We start from the raw sequence: 23,697 nt of genomic DNA, 5'->3' as shown, positions 1-23,697 counted from the left end.
CATGGGCACATCATTTCGAGGTAAAAGTTTTTTTTAAAGGTGGAATTCACTTTAAGGATGTATTTCTTTTTGACCCAATGTGTCCAAAACCCTCATTGTTTCCACAGAAAGCCAATAGAAAAATCACTGGTGAGGTATCTCATATTCCGTTTTTCCGTGCCAAGTGTGCAGAACCCCTCACGGCTCGTGCTCAGGAAGGTTTGGGCGCTGTCTCTGCAGTGCTGGAGCTGTATTTGCAGTTGGAGAAACCGATGGTCGAAAAAGTAGTTCTTACCCGGGAAGTTCTAAACTGAAAGGGTTTTCCAGGAACGGAATGGGGTGTCAGCTTTTAGCCTTACGTTTACAGTGTTATTAATCATAATAAAATGAAATTTAAATTTCCTTTTCCGTATCTCATATGTTACCAGTGCTGAATAACCCCTGGCAATGACTTTCATATTGGACAGTGTCATTCTAGAATGTTCTAAACTAAGGGTCAGGACACTTGTCCCATAAATGATCAGAGGGTAACTATTTTCAATTTCGCAGGCCATTGGAGCCCTGTGGCAGCCACTCAAAGTGTGGAAGCAGCCATAGGCAACATGTGAGTGAGTGGACATGGCTGTGTACCAATAAAACTTTACTTACAAAAACAAGTCTGGGGCCGGAATAGGACTGTGGGCTGTCATTTACCAATTCCTGTTCTAGACCAACACTGTCCAACAGAAAATCCTGCAAGGATGGAAATGTTATTTCTCTCGCACTCTGGTGGCCAATGGCTCCATGTGTTTGCTGAACCTTTGAATTGGGGCAAGTGCGACTCGGAAACTGAGTTTTGGCTTTAGAATGTTCTAGAATGGGGTCAGCTAGTGTGTTGTGCAGCACCCATCTAGTGTGGCTTTCTTAGTGAGTGTGAGCATGCTCTGTGATGTCTGCACAGCTATGAGCTCTCCTGATGGCATCCTTATAGGACAGGCCCCCATGCCCAGTGACTGAAACACATGGCCCTGGGGTAACACAAGCAAGAGACCTGGGGTGCTGCTCACATTGGGCACACATAGCATCCCACAGCATCCAAGTGGCTTAGCTTGATGCCAGTTATGGAACTTGGGAGTCAAGCAATGTCCCCCTCTCCCTGGGTCTCACAGGGGCCTGAGCTGTGCATTGCCACCAGTTCCATGGGGGACCTCATCTAGCTGTCACCTCAGCTCAGGGGTAGGGGCTGTGTTAGTCCCATTGGGCCGAATGGTTCAGAGAGGGGAAGGAAGCTGCCCAAAGTCACTCAGCAAAGACGCAGCAAGGTGAGGGTTGCAGCTCTCTCCCCTCTGATATCTGATTCCCAGCTCCTAGCAAGCAAAGTTCCACAGTGCGAATGCATCCTGGACAGCATTCTTTAAGATTAGAACACAGCCTTTAAAAAATACTTTTTAAGGGCCAGGTGCAGTGTCTTACATCTATAATCCCAGCTGCTTGGGAGGCTGAGATCAGGAGGATTGCGATTTGAGGTCACCCTGGGAAAAAGTTAGTGAGACCCCATCTCAGTTAACAAAGCCAAACATGGTGGTACATGCCTGTTGTCCCAGTTATGTAGGAGGCAGAGGTAGGAGGATTGCAGTCCAAGGCCTGCCCTGGGCAAAAACATGAGACTATCTTTGAAAAATAGCTAAAACAAAAAGGGCTGGTGGAGTGGCTCAAGTGGTAGAGTGCCTGCCTGGCAAACATGGGTCCCTGAGTTCAAACCCCAGTACTGCCAAAAAATAGAGGTATGATTAAAAAATTCTTCTCAAAATACTGCCATTTGCAGAAAAAAGCCTCAAACACAAATAATGCTAAAGCCTCCACCTCCATTCCCACCACGCAGCAGCTCCCTGGAAACCCTCCCACCCCATATCCCTGAGCCTGAGCCTCTGTCTTTCTACTGAAGGAGTCACACCTGCTTTGGCAGTGGCCAGCCCCAGTGTCTCTTCCTGGTTTTACCTCTTATAAACCCATCCTTAGACTACTAGACCACTCTTGCCCATTTTCCTTTTCACCTAACATGAGTGGACTAATGTTGCTTGTCGCTTTTTTGCCTTCCTTTTTGTTTTACCTGATAAGATTAGATGAAACTCATTTTTGGTGTGACATCACTGGTTTGTGCCTTTTTGTTGCTGCATACTATTCCACAACGCTAATGTGTGGTTTATCTATCTATCCTGCCGTTGAGAGGTATTGGGTCATTCTCCAGCATTTGCTGTGAGGCACACAGACACTGTGATGGTGGCTTTGGTGCACGCTGTTGCATTGCTGCCTCGGGAAGCCCATCTGATTAGCAAAGTGTGGGGCAGCTTTGCCGGGGGGGCGTCACCCACACTCTTTGCAGGGAATGCCCACAGAAGTGGAGCCAGCCTTCCCAAGAAAGGGCTGGAGGCTCTGGAGAGACAGCACAGGGTCACCAAGGATGAGGGGCAACTGATTGAGCTATGCCCCTTACAGGAAAAGCACCCATGCTGTCACCTGCCCAGCCACCCCACACATGTACAGCTAGGAGCCAGGGGCAGAGCTAGGCTCCCAAGACCCGGTCACCCCACCCCTGCCTCTTTCTCCTTGCAGACACCTGTGTGTGTACGTTGGGGGGAGTAGCTGCAGACACTTGTGTCTATGTCTCTGCAAACCAGGAGGGTCACGCCCCAGGTCCTTTGCTAGGCCTTGCTTCTCCCACTTCCTCCCTGCCCCATCCCCCTGAAATGAAGAGGGACTCCTCCCTTCCAGTGTTCTCTGCCGTTCATGTGGGACACAGTTTAATCGAATCTCAGCACTCTGGAGTGACATCCTAAATTGAATAATGGCGTCCCAGAATAGAAGTGGGGAGGGACCCTGGACCCAGGCTGCATGGATTCCAAAAGAGATGCTGCCCTGAAGCCCCCAAAGCCAAGCCCAGGTGTCTGGGAGACGTCTCCAGGGGACAGCAGGCCCAGCTCCCATCCCTTGGTCAGCGAGGAGACAGGGCCTCAGAGAGCACACTGTCCCTTTCTTCATGAAGGTCCTGGGAGGCTGGGGACACCTCAGACCCATGCCTGCTGGCTGCTCTGCTGAGTGCCTGAAAGGGATGAATCTGTCACCTGTGGGTCCCCACCATTCAGACTCACGCTCCCCCTCCTGACCCCCTCTGTGCACACGGCGCACACGGCTTCTATTCTGAGACGCCACCTGGCCCAATCTCTTGGGCTGCTTCTCATGCCAGGTACCCACTCTGTCCGTGAGAACTGGGGACCCCCTTTCTCAGGAAACTATAGGTCTTGTCTCATGTTGGGCCTGTCATCCGTGGGCCTGTGCTGGGTTCTTGATGGGGGAAGCTGGCATTTCACCCAAGGGCACAGGAACCAGGGGAGCATTCAGAGGAGGGGGGCTTGGTCCGTGCCCCATGGAGGCTGGGCTGGGGTCCAGGTGGGAGGGGGGAAGGTGGCGTAGTAGCCAGGTCACCCCAGATGGGAGTCCAACCTGCCATCTTATTACACAATCCAGTTGGGGGGTCTCCCCTGTAACCCTGAATCTTCTAAAGGCTGGACTTTAGAAATCCAGGAGGATTCTGGGCTGCTCTAGTCTGACCAGCAGAGATTCTTGCTGAAGTCCCCAATCTCCAAGGGGCCTCAGTTTCCCCATCTGCAACACAGATCAGAAGTGAAGAACCTTGTTTTCTCAATGGTGTGTGGTCTGGCTGGAGTCACCCAGCAAGCCAGCCACCTACTGCCTACCTATCCCATTCCAAGGACCCAGGGCACTCCAGAGCCCCAGACCATTGAGGGGGAAGAATGGCGCCTGGGTCCTCCAAGGACACTGATTTTCCTATCTGTAAAATGGGAATAAAGGTTTCCATTTCACAATGTTGCTTGGAGATTGACTGTGTCTGCTTATCTAGTAGATACTGCTCCAACATGAGAAACTGTCTCAACTCCCCCATCAAACTCCTACTCCTACTTCAAAACCTTCTACAGATTTTTCCATCTTCAGTGCAGGCCCAGTATATTTATCTCTTCACTGTCCTGTGTTCCAACCCTAACCCACTCCACTAGACTAGTGGGGATCCTCTGTGGGGTACCAAAATTACTCAATGTGAGGCACACCCTAGATGTTGTTGAAAAATGCAATGAGGAAAGAAGGGGGCAGGGAAGGGATGCAGCCATGGGGAGCCAGAGAAGGTGGAGGAGACCACAGACCTGGGTGGGACAGATGGAGAGAGGGAGTTGGAAGGAGGTGGGCAGAGCCAGATGGGCGGGCAGGGGCGCGGGAAGGCGCGGGATGTGGGGAGACCCAGCACCCCGGCTGGCCCGCGGGCGGCGTGTGCGTGTGTGTGCGCGGCGGCGGCACGTGGACGCCAGCGGGGCGCGCGTCTCTGGGCGGTGGGTAAGGCGGGCGCCGGACTGCAGGGCCGGGACAGCCGGGCTCAGAGCATGGCTGTGGCGTGGGACCTGGAGAGGAGGGGGCTGCCCGCTGGCTTCTCTGGACCACACCAGGACCCCCTCCCTGCCACCAAGCTGCCCCAGGAGAGGGAAGGGGGCTCCCAGTAGGAGGCGCAAAGTCCCAGGTCCAGCGGTGGATGGGGGTGGAGGGCGATAGAGAGCAGCAGGTACCCTGGGGCCCCAAGAATGGGGTAGGGGGGCGGATGGTTGGGTGCTGGGGATAAATTCTCTCTCGGGGCCGCCCCTCCCTCCCTCCCTCCCTCCCTCCCTTGGCTCATCCATCGCTAAAAGATTATATTTAAATATCTCTTTTGTGCAAGGCAGGAGCTGGGCTCGCCCCTAAGAGGCGGTTTCCATGGCAACAACAATTGCCAGCTTCCGTGTGGTGAATCAGCGTTGCCATGGTAACCCCATCCTCATCTGCCCAAGGTGCTGGGAGGGGGGAGGAGGTGAGGACCAGCGGAGGCGGGTGGGAGTGGCCAGGGGAGCAGGAGGCTAAAGCTTGGGACACGGAGGTCCGTGTCCTCCCCTGTTCCCCACCTCCTCTGGCTCCCCCACCCCAGAGGCTGGTAGCGCCTGATTAAAACAGTATCCCCTCCTACCTGCGTGTACAGAGGGGATTCGCTGAGGGCGTAGGGGAAGGGAGAGGTGTGTAGGACCGTAGGTCAGGGTCCTCCCGCTGGGTGGGCAGGAATTGGGCCACACTGGTTCTAGGAGTCTGAGTTCAAGTTGAGGCAACCCACATGTGCCCCCACACACACTCAGAAAGGGGGAGGGGATGAGAAGAGGCGGGTCTTAGACAGAAGGGAGGGGACAGTAAGAGGGGGAAGGGCGTCTGAAAAGAGAGGGGCTCCAAGAAAGAGGGAAGCTTAGCAGGGAGGGGGCGGGCGTCGGGAGGGTGCAGAATGAGGGGAGGGCTCAGAGTCAGGGGGGTCTGAGGGACAGGATCTGGGAGAAGGGGTCGGATCAAAGTGCAGATCTAGAGGGAGAAGTCTTTGGGGGTTCAAAGATGGAGAAGGAGGAGGGGCTGGTCTGTGGAAGTGGGTGTAAAGTCCCCTGTCCCTAGAGACCCAGAATGTTTCACGGCAGTGAGCTTAGGCACCTGGCTTCTCTCTGGGCCTCGATTTTGACATCTATAGGATGGGCGTACATCGTGCCAGCCTCTAAAGTTGTATGGGCAGACCTGCTCTAATTGGAAAAACTGTTTGCCGAGTGCCTTCTTTGTGTGGGACCCCAGAAGTCGGAGAGGTAGAAAGCACTGATGATCCCCCAGGGCTCCGTAGACTTGGGGATCCTACTCCACAGTGCTCTTACCTGGAAGGACCTGGACCAGACTCACTCCAGCCCCAGGCGTCTTTCTATGCTTGAGGACTGACGTTGACCCTTTCCTTCTGGCACCATAACAGCTCTGCTCATCTCTCATGTGCCCTGCCCTGTGTGGGGTGATGGCACAGTCCCCACTCTGTGGGGGGAGATAGAACAAGACAAAGACACTTCCAGCCCTCAGGCAGAGGGAGCAAGGAGACCCTGGAGGTGGGAGGGAGGGTTGCCTGCTTATTTTTTTGGTGGTACTGGGACTTAAACTCACATTTGCTAGGCAGGCACTCTACTGCTGAGCCACTCTGCCAGCCCTTTTTTTGTGATGGTTTTTTTTTTTTTCAAGATAGGGTCTTGCAAGCCATTTGCCTGGGCTGGCTTTGAACCACAGTCCTCCTGATCTCTGCCTCCTGAGTAGTTAGGATCACAGGCATGAGCCACTGGTGCCCGGCTCGAGCTTGGCTTTGATGGATGAGCTGGAATTCATGTGAGGTTTCATGTTGGGAGCAGGATTCTGTCTCAGGACCACTGCACAAGCAAAGGTCCCCTGCCTCTTCCACATCCGTCAAATCTATCCTCAAATGTCCTTGGTAGCTCATACCCAGGGCTGTATATTCTATGGCTGTGGAGGAGGGGAGGACTCCTCCCACAGAACATCATTTTCAGTGCCTGGGGTGGGGGGAACAGAAAAATCCAGAACAGTGGGTGCAGAGGACAGGCTGATCCACTCAGGTGTGATAGTGTGCTCTACCAAAGTTTGTGGGTAAAAGTAACGGCCTGTGTGTATCAGTCAGTTCCTAACAAGTAACAAACTGTCCCAGTAATTTTATTTGTTCACAATTCTGTGGGTGGGCAATTTGAGCTGGTTGGGGTGTCTTCTGGGAGTCATTCAGTAGCTAATCCAGGTTTGTCTGCCTGGCAGCTCTTACACTCCAAGAGGACAAGAGGAAAGAGACAAGCACTGTTGAGACCTAGGCTTAGAACTCCTATCACATTCTGTTGGTCAGAGCAAGTCACATGGCCAAGTCCAGATGCCAGCCTTGGGGCATCAAACTCTGTAGTTGATGGTAGGCACTGCAAAGTCATATTGCATACTGGTATGAGGAATTGGGTCATCTTTGCAAACACTAATTCTAGAAGGCTTCCTGGAGGAAGGGATAATTGTTGCTGGGTTTTGAAGGCTAGTTAAGAGTTTTCCAGACAGGTTCCACCTTGAAGGTGGTCCCATATTCTATTTTGTTTGACTGGGGTGTTTGTGGGGTGCCCAGCAGAGCTCAGACAAAGCCCTGGTCATTCCTTCCACCAATGCAACTTTACTTTTCCTCCCCCTCTCTCCACAGATGGCCCGGCCAATCCAGGTGAAGCCTGCGGACAGTGAAAGCCGCGGAGGTAGTTGTCATCTCTCCGTGGCCTCCAGGCCGGGGGTCAGCAGAGGAAAGGGGGAAGAAGGGAAAAATCCCTTCCCTATAACGCACTCCCAAAGGGACAGTGGCCATGTGCACGTGTGTGTGTGTGTGTGTGGGGGGGTGCATTTGTGTGTCACTACTTCTGCAGCCAGTGCACAGGAGTCCTGCGTGTACAGCTGTGCCATGGGGGCGCCCTCCCACCTGTGTGCCCGGCCTGCATGTGGGTGTGGGTGCTCACACGTGTGCTTGACTGTTGGAGGCCAGTGTGTGGGCTGATATGCAGGCTGGGGCCCTGGTGTCTACGTGAGGCTGGACCTGGGTGTGGGGACAAGCCCTGTTGGGGGTAGGGCTTAAGCAGTCTGTAGTGGGAACCCAAGGCTAATCACTCTTGGGGAGTTTCATGTCCTGCCCCTATCCTGGGTGGAGGATTGTGGAAGGAAAGCAGCCAGATTGGGGGTGAGGGGAGGTGTGGGGCAGGGCAACGAGGACCCCTGTGTATGTGTAGGAGCCTGGTAAAGCCCATGTGGGTTGGGAGCCATTTTGACACGCTCCAACCTGGATGGCAGTGTGGGATGAGGAGTAGAGAGGCAGGTCTGTGTCTCCACCAGCTAGCGTTCTCTCTCTCTCTCTCTCTCTCTCTCTCTCTCTCTCTCTCTCTCTCTCTCCCCCCTCTCCTTCTGCCCCCATCTCTGTTTCTCTGTTTCTTCTTTTCCTCTCCCTGCTTCTGTGTCTCTTACTGTCCTTTTCTGTCTCTCTCCATCTCTCTCTGTCTCTCCCTCCCTGGTGTTCAGCTGTCTCTCTGCTTCCCTTTCTCTCCCTCCCACCTCCATGAGTGACAGCTGCCGGAGGACAGTTTCCATAGTAACCCAGCTCACCATCCCTGAGAGAGGGAGCTGCCACCTTCTGGATTGTCAGGGCCCAGTGCAGTTACCAAGGGGGCAGAGCTTGAGACCTCCAAAGGCAGAGGCTGGCCTCAGCCTTGGACAGCTCCAGCCAGACCCCTACCCCAGGACTTGGTGGCCTGGGCTCTCCTGAGTCCCTCAGCCTTGGGCAGAGGGCTCTGCTGGGCACTGTCAAGACTCGGGCCATGAGTGGGTACCCCTACTGGCAGTGCTAGAGGCAGGAGGGCAGGCAGACAGGGATCCAGGTCCTGCAAGTTGGTTCTTAGCCCTATTACTATTACTCAGGAGGGGATCAACTTCGCCCAGAGTGGGGAGCACTGGAGCAGAGGCCTGAAGGATTAAAGCGAGGGCATTGCAGCCAGGGCACCCCGTGAGCAAAGGCCCAGAGGTGGGACCATGCCAGGCGCATGGGATGGTGAGGGATCCAGGCAGGGAACAGGTGCCTTTCCTTGCCTCGTGGCTGTGTCCTCCCCAGCACGTGCAGAGCTAGGGCCGGCAGAGGGCCCGGGTGACCCCTCTTCATGCTGAATGGGAGAGGTGGAGAAACCTCGGAGGAGGCTGGGGACAAGGCTGAGGTGGTGTCTCCGCCCACAGGGGACCGGAAGCTGTTCGTGGGGATGCTGAACAAGCAGCAGTCGGAGGAGGACGTGCTACGGCTGTTCCAGCCCTTCGGGGTCATCGACGAGTGCACAGTGCTCAGGGGGCCTGACGGCAGCAGCAAAGGTGACTTGGAGGGGCCCGGGGCGCGCCACGGGGCGGGGCTGGAGGAAGGCGGGTCCTGCTGGGAGGGGCGGGGCCAAGGAAAAGGGAGGGGCTGCCTCTGAGCGCGTGCAGCGGAGTGGGGGCCTTTGGTGGGACGGGGCCCGCGGGAAGGGGCGGGGCCCGCGGGAAGGGGCGGGGCCCGCGGGAAGGGGTGGTTCTGGTAGAAGGATGGTGCTAGCAGTGGAGGGCGGCTGACAGGGTGGCTGGGGCTGGATGGCGGTGGCAGGCTGATTCCAGGACAGAGCAGCTTGGGAAGGGGCAAGGCTTGATGGAGGGAGGGGCTGGGAAAACAGGAGAGGAAGGACTGGGGGCGGGGCCTTTGGGTGGGGCTGGTGCCAGGGGCGGGGCTAGTGGGACTGGGTGGGGCTGAGCAACGGAGGGGCGGGTCAAGGTCTAGGGCGGCCGGAGCTGGTGCGGAAGGGCCAGTTCCCAGGGGCGAGGTGGGCAGGAACTGGTCTTAACCTGATTCCATTCCCAGCCATCTGGGGCTGCTTGGGTCCTGCGTGACTCGTCCACTGCCTGACTTTGGAACTGTTCCCATCTGGATGTATCTGAGTGTCGGAATGAATGGCCTGGCTCAGTCTTCATGTGTGCGCGCGGTCCACCCTGTTTGTGCCCTCATCTTATCTTACCAGGACTGAATACATGTGGTGGTCTCTACTTGCTGAACTGTTTTGAAATTGAGATGTAATTCACATGCCATAATGTTCACCCTTTTAAAGTGTACAATGCAGTGCTTTGTAGTCTGGTCACAAAATTGTGCAACAGTCACCACTGTCTAGTCCCAGAATATTATGTCACAACCACCACAAGAGCTGTGTGTCTCTCCCGTAGTACTCCTCTGGAGTTGTGTCTGTGGTCTCTGTCCATACAGTTGTCTGGCTGAATTTGCCCATGTCTGGTGGTCTCTGGTTGTCTGTGTGTCTGATGCTGCCTGTGCAGCTGTCTGGCCAGCTCTGTCCTGGTGTGATGGTCCCTTTTCTCTGGTCATTTGGGTGTGTGCCTCACTCTGCCCACAGGACTGTGAGTCCATGTGTCTGTCTGATGATGTGTCATTTTAGTTCTACAAATCTGATTACAGTCTTCCATATCTAAGTGTCCTCGGCTGTCCTGGGCACTTGTTCTGAAGATAGGACAGTCTTGTCCTTGAGCATACCATGCCTCACGCTGCCCACCTCAGAGTGTGTGACAGACTCTGATCGGTTGTCTAAACAGCGTTCTGCTTTCCGATTGGCCGAGTGAATGGATCCCTGGTTGTGATGACCACAGTCTGTCTAACTCTCTGACTGTCTGGCCTGGCTCTGTTTGGTTGTCCAGCTGTCTGAAGGCCCTGCTGGCTCTGACTGCGTGTGTCTGATCCTGAGGGGCCACCCAGAGCTCCCTGTCCCCCTGCCCACGGGCTCCTTTGAGCCCCTCACCCTGCACCGCTTCTTCTCTTGGACAGGCTGTGCCTTCGTGAAGTTCTCCTCCCACACGGAGGCTCAGGCGGCCATCCATGCCCTTCACGGCAGCCAGACCATGCCGGTGAGTGACAGCTGCCTTCGGCCATGCCGTGGGAAGGCGGAAGGGACGGGGGCATTGCAGTCAGCCAGGAGCACCTAGCTCTTTGTCAGAGAGGAGGAAGAAGTGAGTGGTTGTGTGCGTGGGTGTGTGTGTGAGACTGCAAAGCATGTGTGGGTGTGCATGTTGTACCACCGTGTGTACATGTGGGCACGTGTGTGTGATTGTCACGTGTGTGCTGTGTGCCTGTGAGATGTGTCTGTATGCACATATTCATGTTCCTGTGTGTGTTGTGCACATACATGTGTGTGTGCAAGCATGGCGGTGTGTGTACATGTGTGTTTCCACACAGGTCTGTGTGTGAGGGCAGGTGTGCCCATGTGACTGTGCCTGGGTGATGGGAGTATGTGCGTCTGCTGGCATGTGCGAGGACAAGTGTGCGTGCGTGTGACTGCATGCATGAGTGGGGGTGTGGCTGTGTGCATGCGTGGTTGTGCAGGTCTGTGAATATACATGGCGACTGCAAGTGTGTGTGGATGTGTGCATGTGTACAGAGCGAATCCAATGGGTGTGAACGAACAAAGGCTGGGAGGCAGAACTGCAGCCTGGAGGAATAGTGGCTAGAGGCCCAGGAACACAGACTTCCTCCTAGGGCAGTAGGGAGCCATGGAGGTCTTAGAGCAAGGGAGGGAACAAGCAGATCAGTTGCAGATATTCCTATAGGCCAAAGTGGGGGGTAGAGAGGGAAGATAGGAATCCTAGAGCCCAGCATGGAGGCTGTTTGCTTTTTTTCGGGTGTTGTTGCTTTTGGGGTTGGTTTTTTGTTGTTGTTATTGTTGTCATTTTTTTGTTTTAGTAGTGCTGGGGTTTGAACTCAGGGCCTTTCACTTGCTAGGCAGGCGCTTTTCTGCTCAAGCCATGCCTCTGGCCTTGTATGCTTTGTTATTTTTCAGGCAGAGTCTCACACTTTTTGCCCAGGGTCAGCCTCAGACCACAATCCTACCTTTGCCTTCCACATAGCAGATGTGAGCCACCATGCTTATTGGTTGAGATTGGGTCTCACTGCTTGTATGATCCTCCTGATCTCTGCCTTTTGAGTAGCTGCCTTTTGAGTCACTGTGCCTGGCCTTTTTTTCTTTTTTTTTTTTTTTTTTTGAGACGGAGTCTGGAGCTCAGCCTCCCAAGTGCTGGACTCACAGACATGGCCACTGTGCCCAGCCAGAACTGTACGTTGATGTGGCTGTGGGTGTACTAGGGTGAAATCTCCATCACAGGGGCATTTGCATGTCAGCAGAGATGGACTGAATGGGGCATTTGGGACTGGCTCCCCAGGTAGGGCTGGCTGAGGACAAAGATGTCTCCCTTCTCAGGCCCCAAAGTCAGGGTGCAGCCGACTGCACCCTGGGGGTGGAGGTGCCTCCCAGCGTCTGAGCCCGGGCTTCCCTGACACCTCAGGGCCTGTTGCTGCCTACAACTGGCATAGGTGTTTCAGCTCAGCTGTGTGGCACCTGTCCCCCAGTGGCATCTTCTTCTCCAGCAAGTGTACCTCCTAGCTCTTGTTAGGGGTGAGCGATCATCACATAGGTCCTGTGTGTGCCCATAAAGCAGGGGCTCCTTTTCCAGCTAGTGTCTGCTCTCACCTGGGAAGGTGAGCCACAAGCTTGTCCACCTGCACAGGGTGCAGCAGTCTGTTCTCAGGTGTGGGGAACACAGCTGCAGGATTGCTTGTCTGCCTGTGGCTTTTTTCTTCCTCTTCAGCAGCTGGAGTCTCACCTGTCCTCAGGTGTGGGTGACTGGTATAGAACCCTCCATCCATGCCCCCTCCACTGTTCCTCTCCAGCTGCTGGGTGCTCCACTTGGTTTTGAGGTCCTCCACCTGCACCCCAGACACAGCTCCCAGGGCCTGGATGCCCCACCAGTGTGGATCAGGGCTGTACTGCCATGCAGCCAGGTCCAGGACACTGATCTCCATACAGTTCCTGCTATGGCCCTGCAGACGGGGCTGACAGCTGCTGCCATCTCCATCCCTCATTCAAGGGTCCAAGCTGGCAGGATTCTGGGGACCTCACAGTCCTGGCTACCTCCTGTCCTTCTTCTCCTTCCTGCAGGGAGCCTCCTCCAGCCTGGTGGTCAAGTTCGCCGACACAGACAAGGAGCGGACACTCCGGCGTATGCAGCAGATGGTGGGCCAGCTGGGCATCCTGACACCGTCCCTCACCCTGCCCTTCAGCCCCTACAGTGCCTACGCCCAGGCTGTGAGTGACCCCAGCAGCTGGGCTCTGGGTCCAGTGGCGCTCCTGAGACTATGCTCGTCCTTCTCCCTCTTTCCCTGGGAAGGCTTCTGTGCCCTCTTCTTCTGTGCCCCATCCTAACTCTGATTCAGGATCCTGTCCTGGCAGTAGCCAGGGCCCAAATCCAGACTAACCTGTCCCAACAGAGCTCCATCCAACAACTGAGCCCCACCCCTAGACTGACACCCCAATTCTGGACAGACACAATCCCAGGCTCAGCCTGGATTTGGTGGCTGAGCCCCAACCCTGACCTGATGGCAAATTCAGACTAAGCCTCTAATCCAGGCTACAGCCTGATCTGCACTGAACTCTAATCTACAGCTAAGACCCAACCTTGAGCTGAGCCTAGATCCTGGTTGTCCTACATCTAGATTAGATCCAATTCTGCTAAACTTCCAAATCTTGACTGACCTCAAACTGACCTTGGTGAGCCCTGGTCTCAGGCTGGGCCCCAATTCCTGACTGAGCCCTGATCATAAACTGAGCCCTCATCCCAGGTTGAACCTTAATTTCTAACTGAGCCCTAATCCTAGACTGAACCCTGATCTCCAGCTGAGTTTCACTTTCTAACTGAGCCCTGATCCTAGACCAAGTCCTGATCTTAGACTGAGCTTTATTTCTAACTGAGCCTGATTCTCAACTGACAATCAGGCTAAGCCTCAATTTCTAACCAAGGCCTGATGATAGACTGAGCCCTGATCCCAGGCTGATCCCTCATCCAAGTCTGAGCTCCAGTTCCTGACTGAACCTGAGCCCAGTCTGAGCAAGATACCCAGAATGACATTCCCTCACCCTAGTTACTGGAGCTAGGTCTCCCTGCTGAGAACCATGATCTCAGGTCAGGCCAAGCTTACTGATACCCTCTTCATCCCCAGCTCATGCAACAGCAGACAACGGTCCTGTCCACCTCGGGCAGCTACCTGAGCCCCGGCGTGGCCTTTTCACCATGTCATATCCAGCAGATTGGTGCTGTCAGCCTTAACGGGCTGCCTGCCACACCCATCACTCCTGCCTCTGGTGAGCAGCCGTCAGGGCCTAAGGGAGGGTGGGCAGGGCTCCTCCCGTGGCTATGGCTCCCCTGATCCTTTTCTGCCCACAGGGCTGCACTCACCCCCGCTGCTCGGCACTGCCACTGTTCCCGGCCTCGTGGCTCCCATCACCAATGGCTTTACAGGAGTTGTGCCCTTCCCTGGTGGGCACCCTGCTCTGGAAACTGTATATGCCAATGGACTTGTGCCCTACGCAGGTAACTCCAGGCAGTCCTCAGACCCCTGAGTGTTTTGCCTAGCTTCATCTAATAAACACCTATTTGCTAACATCTTACGTGACCATAGTGTCATTAAACCAAGGAAATTAAGCCAGGTGTGATGGCGCACATCTATAATGACAGTGCTTAGGAGACTGAGGCAGAAGCATTGTGAGTTCCAGGCCAGCTGGGGCTACAAAATAAAACAAAGAAAACAGAACATTGACACTGGTACAGTGTAATCAACTCCAGACTGTATTCAGACTTCATCAGTTTTACACGCACTGTGCCTGCGTGTTTGTTTCTGTGCCATTTTGTCACCCGTAGAGATTTGCACCGCCCCATCCATTAGCAGCCTCTCCATTGCAGTATTATTCTCAGGCAGAATTCTTCCCAGCCTGGGAAGCTTTGGTGACCAGGACAACCTCTCCCCTATCCTAGTGGCAGCCAGAGGGTCACAGCTGGATGGGGCTTGCAGAAGGTGTCTGATGCAAGAGTCTTGGGAAGGGGATGGGGAGACTGAGCCGAGAGGCTGAAGTCCTGTAGAATGAGGAATGAGGGTCTCCTGGGTAGTTAGGGAGTCAGGATAAGGGAAACACTCTGGAATCTGATAAACCTGAGTTCCAATCCGGCTTTTGCCATTTCCCACCTTAGTGACCCTATGCAAGTGACCTCACCCCTCTGAGCCTCAGTTTCCTCGCCTGTAAAGTGGGGATCATACCCATAAAAGCTTTATCACAGAAGTGAAACTGGGGCCAGGTTTGTTGGTCACCTTCTGACTTTTAAGGATGAGAGTGGGTAGAAGACTTCTGCCTCCCCGCCCCACTCAGCCCCTCCATCCTCCCTGCAGCTCAGAGCCCGACGGTGGCCGAGACCCTCCACCCAGCCTTCTCCGGAGTCCAGCAGTACACAGGTACAGAAGCAGTCCGGGCCCCGCCCCGCCCCGCCCCGCCCCGCCCCGCCCCGCCCCGCCCCGCCCCGCCCCGTCTTCCTTCCTGCCCGGCCACGCCCACCGTGGCCACGCCCCAAATACCTTCTGTTTTGTGCCGATTACTCCTGCCTCTGGCCCCGCCCACTGGGGGATACACCCCCCCCAGTCCCTTGTCCTTGGGTTCAAACCCTCTGCTCCATGTGGGTCGTGCTCCTGCTACCAACTCCCCTGAGGAAACTAGGCTTATTTCTTAAGGCTCACCCCTTGCCATGAGCCTACCTGGGAAAAGGAATAGGGGCTCCCCCTTACCACACCTCTGGCTCTGACCCAATCCCAGTTCTTGGCCCGCCCCTTCATGAGCATCTGGTCACGCCCCTCACATCCCGTCTTGACTAACCGTGCCTCTGCCAAAGCCCCGCCCCCACATTTTGCTCTCCTTCCTAAGGCTGACCTTGGCCTCACCCTCTGTGGCTCCGCCCCTCCGCTCATGGTCCCGCCCACTAAGTTTCCTTGCGCCTTTGACTCCGCCCCTTGGCTCATGGCCCCTCCCACCCTCTCTTCCTGTGACTTGACTCCGCCCCTGTCCCACTCCTCGAGTCGTGGCCCCTCCCCCAGCCACGGCCCCACCCCTTATGGCCTTGAGTCCGCCCAAGACCCGCCCCTAGAGCTGTCGCCCCTCCCCACCGACTTGACCCCTCTCCTGTCATTTCCCGGCCCCGCCTCCACCCCACTCCACCCCACGCAGCCATGGCCCCGCCCACCTCTCCCTGTGGTCTTGATCCCGCCCCTGCCCCGCCCCTCTTTCCCCTTGCCCTTGGCCCCGCCCTCCGCCGTGGCCCCGCCCCGCCGGCCCCCTCCCGGGCCTCACGCCCCGCCTCCGCCGGGTGTCTGCTCCGGTCTCCGCAGCCATGTACCCCACCGCGGCCATCACGCCCATCGCGCACAGCGTCCCCCAGCCGCCGCCCCTCCTGCAGCAGCAGCAGCGAGAAGGTGAGGCGGCCGCGACCTCCCCCGGGCGCCAGCCCCGCCCTCGGCCTCCACCTGCAGACTCCGCCTGCCCTGTCCTCGCGGCCCGCGCGGCCTTGCTGGGGCCTGGATCCTGTCTCGCCTCGGTTCCAGGCCTGGCGCAGCGACCTGCCACCCTCTGAACCCGTTTCCTACCCGCGGTCAGGGGGAGCCGTGCTAGCAGCAGTGGCTCCATCAGCCCTCTCCTCCCGGAGTAGAGTGGTTGTCAGCACCTTGGGACAGGAAACTGTTTCTGAGGTTGGGGTTCCGCAGGCAGGATGAGTATCATGGGTAAACTGAGGCCTTTCCAGGAAAGCCAAGGCTGCGGAGGGAGGGAGGAGGGAAGTTCAAATCCACCCGTTTCTGACTTGCAACATCATAAGGAGGCAACTGTGCCTCAGTTTCCTCACATGCAGCACAGGTGTCCTCTAGGCCATGAAGTGTTAACAGGAATGTGAGAACAGCTGTTCCTGACCGGTCCCAGGTGTTCCATGCCAGGAAGTCACTTCCTCTCTGATCCATCTACTGTGGAGACAGGGGTGTCCTGGGGAGAGGTGGCCAGCCAGAAAAGCCCCTGACTACTCCATGGGGAGATGGATGGGTTGCTGGCCTGGCCTGTGGACTGAGTTCTTTGAGACTCTGCCCAGTTTCTATGGAGGGGGTCTACGGACAGGGTGCAGGAGGGGGTCCCCAGCTGATTTCCTATGGTGTTCCATCAACAAATCTGGACAGGAAGACGTGTGCAGATTCTGTGCAAACACTCCACCGTGTTATAGAAGGACTTGGGCATCCTCAGACCTGGGACCGATCCCCTGAGGATGCCGAGGGACGTCAGTACAGTCAGGGCTGCTGTAACTCGGTGTACACATTCCAAAAAGTCACCACGATGTGTAAAAGTCTCAAAATCCAAACTATACAGCTTGTGGGCAAAATAGAATTGGGTTCAATATTCAAAAACTATCAGCAACATGTTAAAAAGAGAGCTAGGAAAAATGGCTGCATAGCTTTATATGCCGAATGATTAAGAAATGAATGAATCCAGCTGAGCACAGTGGCTCACACCTATAATCCCAGCTACTCAGGAGGCAGAGACCAGGAGGATCATGGTCTGAGGCCAGCCCAAGCAAATAGTTCATGAGACCCCATCTTGGAAAAAACCCATCACAAAAAAGGGCTGATGGAGTGGCTCAAGTAGTAGAGCGCCTGCCTAGCAAACCTGAGGCCCTGAGTTCAAAGCCCAGTACCACCCCCAAAAAGAAAGGAATGAATCCTATAATAAATATGACGCTGTGTCTTGGGGGAGAGACCTGAAATTTGCACTCGGAAGTGACAGTGAAGGGCTGCAGCCTGAGTTACTCTGGTGTGGTGGAAGGAAGATTGAGGCCATGAAATCAGGCGGAGAAGGGCAGTCCCATGCAGGGACGGGTGTGGCTTATCACACACAGGCACATGTTTGCAGTGTGTGCACACACATGTGCAATTTGTGTTTCCCTTGGAGGTTCTTTTCAGCTGGGTACGATTCTTTGCACTCACCCAGAGTTTTTTTAAGGGACAAAATAATGCGTCAACACAAAATTCAAGTTACACTCAAAACTGCTGTCATGTGAATCCTTTTGGAACAAACTTGCATTTTAAGAGGAAGTGTTAGAGGGGCTGGGCATGGTGGCTCACACCTGGATCCCAGCTATGCGGGAGGCAAAGGGAGAAGGATCACAGATTGAGGCCAGCCCAGGCAAAAAAAGCTAGCAAGACCCCCATCTCAACAACGAGCTGGGTGTGATGACAGTAGCCTGTGAGAGGCAGAGGTAAGAAGATCACCAGTTCAAGCCAGATGGGGCAAAAGCACGAGACCCTGTCTGAAAAGTAAACTGAAAGCAAAAGGGCTGGGGGTGTGGCTCAGGTGGTAGAGTGCCTGCCTAGTAAGTCCTGAGTTCAAACCCCATACTGCCAAAAAATTAACCTCCCCAAAAAACAAACAACATAGCTGACCAATATTCCCAGCTAGGAAGGCAAGAGTCAGGGGTCAATGTGCAATCTTGGGTTTTATGTATTTTACATTTATATTTATTGCAGGTAGGGGTTCCCCTTGTTCAAGGGGGGCCTGGACCAAGACTGAGATTTTTAGGGCTGCAATTTGTAGCAGACTTTCGGCTGTCTACAGCTTGGGATTATTGGGTTTTTAAAATGCTATTAGTGTTTTATTTGTAATTTTTCTATTAGCCATGCATTGGGAGTGATTTTGAGGATAAGTATGACTTTTTTATATAAAATTTGTTTTTCGTTGGTGTTATATCATTGTTTAGTTATCTATGAACTCAGGATGTCTGTGGTTTTGGGCAAGGAAAATTATCTGTTCAGGAGGCAGAGTCAGGAGGATGGCATTGTTTGAGTTTTGAAAATAATCCAAGGTTTGCATATGGATGGTGGGGTTTTATTTTATTCTATGATCATTTCATTTTTATTTTAATGGTTTTGGGTGCTAGGGTTCAAACTCAGGGCCTTGCACATGCTACACGCTTGCTGTGCTGTGGAGCCACAGCCCTGGCTTGGTCATGTGACCCTCAATGACGGTTTTCTTTTAGAGCAATTTTAGGCCTACACAATCCGTGCAGAGATGCCACCAAGTTTCCGTATTCCCCACACCTAATCCATGTGACTTTTGTAGATGATTGCGAGTTGGAGGTTTACGGATAGATTGTCTGGTGTCTGGGTGGGGGATTGAGCTGGGTTTGGGGAGCCATCGGGGTTTTCTAGAAGCCTGAGGGTTACCGGTGGTTGGCTATGTCCCAGGGTGGCACTGTATCCAGCAGGGAGGGACCGCGGGCCCTGCCACCTCCCTGCACAAGCCCGGTCCCCCACAGCTGGAGACCAGGATGTGGGCTCCGGCCCACGCCCCTCCCTGGGGGTCCGCCTCCTCTCCTTGGGGGCTTTATGTCTTTCTCTCCCCCACCTGCAGGTCCCGAAGGCTGTAACCTGTTTATCTACCACCTCCCCCAGGAGTTTGGAGACACGGAACTGACGCAGATGTTCCTGCCCTTCGGCAATATCATCTCCTCCAAGGTGTTTATGGATCGGGCTACCAACCAGAGCAAGTGTTTCGGTGAGTGGGCGCCGTGGGCATGGGAGGAAGCTCTGGTGCTAGGGACAGGACCCAGGGCCTCATGCGTGCTAGACCAGGGCTCTGCACTGAGCTGCACTCCCAGCCTTGACCTCTTGGGTGAGGTGCTCACTGTGTAGCCCAGGCTGGCGTGGACCTTGCCATCCTCCTGACTCTGCCTCCTGAGTGCTGGCATTACAGGTGGGTACCACCATGTTCAGCCAACAGAGAAGTATCTTGTGCATCTGTTTTGCACTAGACGTTGTGCTGTACGCTGGTCACAGAGCACTGGACAAGGCTAACAGAAATCCCTTTCTTTAGCCAGGTGCCGATGACTCACACCTGTAATCCTAGCTACCTGAGAAGCTGAGATAGGGAGGATCGTGGTTCAAGGCCAGCCCTGGCCAACAGTTCTCTAGACACCCCCTCCTCCCGTGCCATCTTCAAAATAACCAGAGTAAAATGGACTGGAGGAGTAGTTCAAGCAGTAGAGCGCCTGCTTTGCAAATGTGAAGCCCTGAGTTCAAATCCCAGTCCCACCAAAAACAAGAAAAATTCCTTTCTTTGCGAAACTTTTAGCGCCTGAAGCTTTGCTGTCCTGTAGAACATTCTCCAACCACAGAAGCATTACATACGCTCACTGATGCGGTGGGGGGCTGCCAGCAGAGGCAGATTTGGCATCCAGGGGAGAAAGGGTGAGCCCTCCTCACCTCACAGGCGCACCTGTCCTCCGTGTGAGATGGGCAGCTGCGGCAGATTGTGTAGGGAGTGAGCCCTTGGCCCCCAGGAGCAGTCAAGGCCACAGGTAGCCGCACAAAGCCAGGGCTGCCCCCGAGTGCCCACCACATGAGTGGCCCCCCACAAGCGGTGGACAGCCGCACCGACCGCCACGCTCCACCCCGATCCTGCAGGATTCGTGAGCTTTGACAACCCGGCCAGCGCGCAGACGGCCATCCAGGCCATGAACGGATTCCAGGTCGGCATGAAGAGACTCAAGGTGCAGCTGAAGCGGCCCAAAGACCCGGGACACCCCTACTGACCGTACCCACAGCCGCCCTGAGGCTGTGGGTCTGGCCCAGGTGAGCCGCCAGGCGGCCCCACGCCCCACGCCCCTCCCCAGTCCTGGTCTTGTCCAAGCCCCACCCCTACCCCTACCCCACGCTTACTCTCCAAACCCCCACCCTGGGCGGGGGAGCAATGCTGCAAGAAGTTCCCAGGTTTAGTTGTTGGGATCAGAGCTGGATAAAGACACCCCCAATTAGCCCTGATATTCGGGGCTGGAACAGAGGGTGGGATTGGGGTAGGGAGGTGGGAGAAGCCAGGGCCCACTGAGGGTGGTTTGAAGAGGGCTTTGAGGGATGAATAGAAATTCACCCGGAGGCCAGCAAGGGCCTGGGATGGAGGGAATGGTGGGGAAGGGCTCTGATCCTGTCCTATAAACCTGTTTTCCCACTGAAAAACCCTAAACCAGACGGGAAAAAAATGTGAAATGCACACCCCAGACCTTAGCCTGTAAGGTTGAACCCCAAAGTGCACTGCTGAGCTTGGAACAAGGGCTGGCGTGTAGGGGGTGGGGGCAATGTCTTGCCAACTTTCCTGTCCCCACCCCCTCCATCCCCACCAGCCCTAACAGTGCCCCAGCTTCCTCTAGTCTAATACATACCCAATGGGTGAGGAAAGGTGGAACATGTACCCACTAACCTTCATTCAGAAAACCGCAACTAACAAACAAAACCCCATCGGGGTGACCATCTTTACCAGCAATTTCTTTGGGGATGGAAAAGTAAGCCTAAGGAGCCACATGGAGATAGAGCTGATCACACACCCTGACGAGTCCATCTGTAAAATGGGCTCATAGGGCAGTGGCGGGAAGGATCCGACCAGGGACTGGCTGTGAAGTTCACAGCTGAGCCTGGAACCCATCATCGAAGGAACTCTGGATACCTGGATAATTCCTTTTGATTCTTTACCTTAAGTCACCGCCACGGTCACCGTGAACGAGCCTTGCCTGGGGTCTGGCGTGGAGCAGGTGTTCATTTAGTCTGTTGAGTGCTTCTTGGACTGTGTGAGGCCGGCTCCTCGTATAGATGTGTGCGTGTCCTAGCCACAGGGTCTCACCTAGCCCATCGGGGACTCACCTCTGGGATGTGGGACAAGGCTAACCAGGAGCACAAACCATAGGTAGTCCACCCTCTGCGAGACACTCGCTTTTAACTCTGAGCACCCACTGTGTGCTAGGCAGTGACACCACGAAGCACGAAACATGGGGAGGGGGACAGGCTGCCAGCCCAGACTATACGTGGCAGGGCGTGGGGAAGAAGGACACAGAACAGAGACATACGCTTGTCCCTGGTTGCCAGATGGAGGAAACAGACGTTAAGTCCCTTCCAAGCCGGATTTGCTGGCCTCTGAAGCTGGGGAGTCTGCGATTTTGGAAAGCATGGGTTCCTAGACCTCAGCCTGGCCCGGGCAAAGGGGGTGCAGTGGGGAGGTGGTGTCCTCCATCCGCGTCCCCCCACGATGGCTCCTTAACGCCCCTCCCTTCTCCCCCAGGTGAGGGGTCTTCCCGCCCCAGGAGGGCCTCCCGCTTCCAACCGACCAGGACTTTTGCGTAAATTACAACCGTGTTTGGACACCAGCCCCCTCCCCCCACTCCACCCCCTGTCCCCTTGCTCTGCCCCCTTCCCTCCCCCTAAAAATGTGAAGCTACTGAAAGCCACATGGAGTGAGGAGAGGGGGGCTTCGTGGTCTGTCCTGAGTGGGGGAGGGCTCCTGAGTTGGGGACCAAGGGGTTCACACACTGCCCCCAGCTTTGGGACATTTCTTCTCTCCCCTCCCCCAACTTGGTAGCTTTCCCAGAAGGGAAACGATCTATTCCTATATATATGTGCATATATATAGAGAGCTATAGACAGTTTATATATTTTTGGAGTATAGATCATGGGGCCAAACTTTTCCGACTTCCTTCCACTCGAGGGAGGGGTGACCCTGAGCCGGTCACTCGGCAGCCACGAAGGACAGGCTGAGGCTGGCTGATGGCCCGGCCACCTCCCCACTGGAACATCACCCCAGGAATCCACCAACACGATATACCTCCAGGACTCTGGGCCCCCCACCACCGACGACACCCGCAGGCCTTTGGGCTTGGCCAGCTCGAGTGTCCCTGGGCTCAGCGACCCCTTTCTGGACCCCCCCGCCCTGTCCCACGTCCCAGGGCCTTCCCGGATGTCCGCACAAAGACAGCCTCTGGCTTCTCCCAGCCCTTCTCTGTCCCCAGCCCTTAGTCATAGCCTTACTTGTGTGACCAATGGCCCTTAGCTTTCCGTCGGGGACAGACAGGGTTGCCCCTTGCTGTCCTCTCCCAAGGGCAGGCAGCCATCGTCCCTGCCTTTGAATCACCAGCCTCGAATTCTAAGGTCTTGTAACCAAGATCGCCAAGCGTGTTGGACATGCCGACCTGGACTGGCCAGGCTCCCCTTTATCAGACTGCGAACTTGGTGTTGACCTTCATACCTCTGCAGAGTTTTGGGGGTTTTTTTGGTTTTTATTTTTATTTTATTTTTTGGGTTTTTTTGGTCTTTCTGAGCAGGTACAAAGAAGAAAAAAAAAATGAGGGAGAAATCAATCAATAATGAGGTTTTGTTTCCTAGCTGGGGTGGGGAGGGAGGGCTTTGGGGCGCCCCTGCATAGCTGCCAGTCCGTGACACCCACGTTTGAAGCACAGAGTCAAGTTCGTCTGGACGTCCAGCTGGGGGCCTCGCCACACGAGGCTCCAGATCACTTACTATGCTCAAAAGCAAAACAAAACAACAGAAAAAAATTTAAAAAGGAAAAAAAAAAAAAAACAGCGTTCCCTTTTGTTTCTCCCAAAATGTGTTGACTGATCCCCTTTCAAAAAAAAAAAAAACACACACACATAGCAAAAAAAAAAAAAAAAAAGTCTTCTGACCAACTTGTTTCGATTTGCCAGAGTTTGATAATTGTCCCAGACACTGCTATTTGCCTGTGTCCTGTCCGTCTACGTGTACAAGCGTGTGCCAAGGGGCCTGCGGGGGTCCCTGTCCCCGTCAGCCTGGCTTGGGATTGTGTGCTGGTGTGGAGTCGTGCGTATCTCCTCGTCCATGTTCACTGGCTGTAAATACCACTTTTATACTCCACCCGAGACCTGCGTGATTTGTACAATGTACTTTATTTCTGCTACGAGTAATTTCATGAAGTTTCAACTTGGAAACTGACTTTTGGAAACACACACACAACAAGAGAAAGGAAGAGACACTGAGGGAATTTTGGGTTGACTTGGTTTGAATTTCGTGTCAAAGCAGATTTCCCTGGAGAGGTCCCAAGTCACTGCCGCTTTCTTCATGCGAGAAGCAATGTCCAAATGCCTCTCTTTGGTCTTAAAAAAAAAAAAAAACTAAAAATTTATTTAATAAAAGTTTTACTTGTTAAAAAGCTGGCCCTCGCCTTATTACCCCTCCTTGGTAATGTCTGAGTATATGTGACACCATCAGATGCCCTGGCTAGAGAGAAATCCAGACTTAGGGGTGAGGGACACAGCAGGGCATATACCAAGTGAGAACGTTTGAAATTCCCATGTCTGGGGTTCTGTGTGGTCAATCCAGAAGTTGGAAAAATGCTGTGTTCTTTTTATAAAAAACAAAACAAAAAAACCCCAGCATGGTGGCCAGTCCTCTCACACACTTCTTCATTCAGCAAACACTTATGGAACACCTGTGGTCCCAGTCACCAGGGGCAGTGACTGAGATGGCTTGGATCTCTGTCCTCTTGGAGGCAGTCCAGTGGGAGAGGGACATTACACAGT

At 54.6% G+C, this 23,697-nt stretch overlaps 1 protein-coding gene across 8 annotated transcripts in view; it reads left to right on the top strand.

Annotated features, from left to right (window-relative positions):
• The window catches only part of Celf5 (CUGBP Elav-like family member 5), a 42,888-nt gene extending 19,538 nt beyond the window's left edge, over nucleotides 1-23,350 (top strand). For 2 of the 8 annotated variants that reach the window (XM_074054308.1, XM_074054307.1), the window contains exons 3-12: nucleotides 7,076-7,127; nucleotides 8,638-8,766; nucleotides 10,250-10,329; nucleotides 12,414-12,560; nucleotides 13,472-13,613; nucleotides 13,696-13,842; nucleotides 14,693-14,755; nucleotides 15,680-15,763; nucleotides 18,735-18,878; nucleotides 19,787-23,349. In XM_074054308.1, the coding sequence (XP_073910409.1) occupies nucleotides 7,076-7,127; nucleotides 8,638-8,766; nucleotides 10,250-10,329; nucleotides 12,414-12,560; nucleotides 13,472-13,613; nucleotides 13,696-13,842; nucleotides 14,693-14,755; nucleotides 15,680-15,763; nucleotides 18,735-18,878; nucleotides 19,787-19,914 (1,116 nt within the window). In that variant the 3' untranslated portion in view covers nucleotides 19,915-23,349. Of the gene's footprint in view, nucleotides 1-7,075; nucleotides 7,128-8,637; nucleotides 8,767-10,249; nucleotides 10,330-12,413; nucleotides 12,561-13,471; nucleotides 13,614-13,695; nucleotides 13,843-14,692; nucleotides 14,756-15,679; nucleotides 15,764-18,734; nucleotides 18,879-19,786 lie in introns of all 8 variants that reach the window. The other 6 variants (XM_074054303.1, XM_074054302.1, XM_074054305.1 and 3 more) reach the window with 6 other exon arrangements.
• The last annotated feature ends 347 nt before the right edge of the window (nucleotides 23,351-23,697 follow it).

This window comes from Castor canadensis, chromosome 14 (assembly GCF_047511655.1).
Source record: "Castor canadensis chromosome 14, mCasCan1.hap1v2, whole genome shotgun sequence".
NCBI classification, from domain to species: Eukaryota; Metazoa; Chordata; class Mammalia; order Rodentia; family Castoridae; genus Castor; species Castor canadensis.
This window is presented reverse-complemented; position numbering and strand designations above follow the sequence as displayed.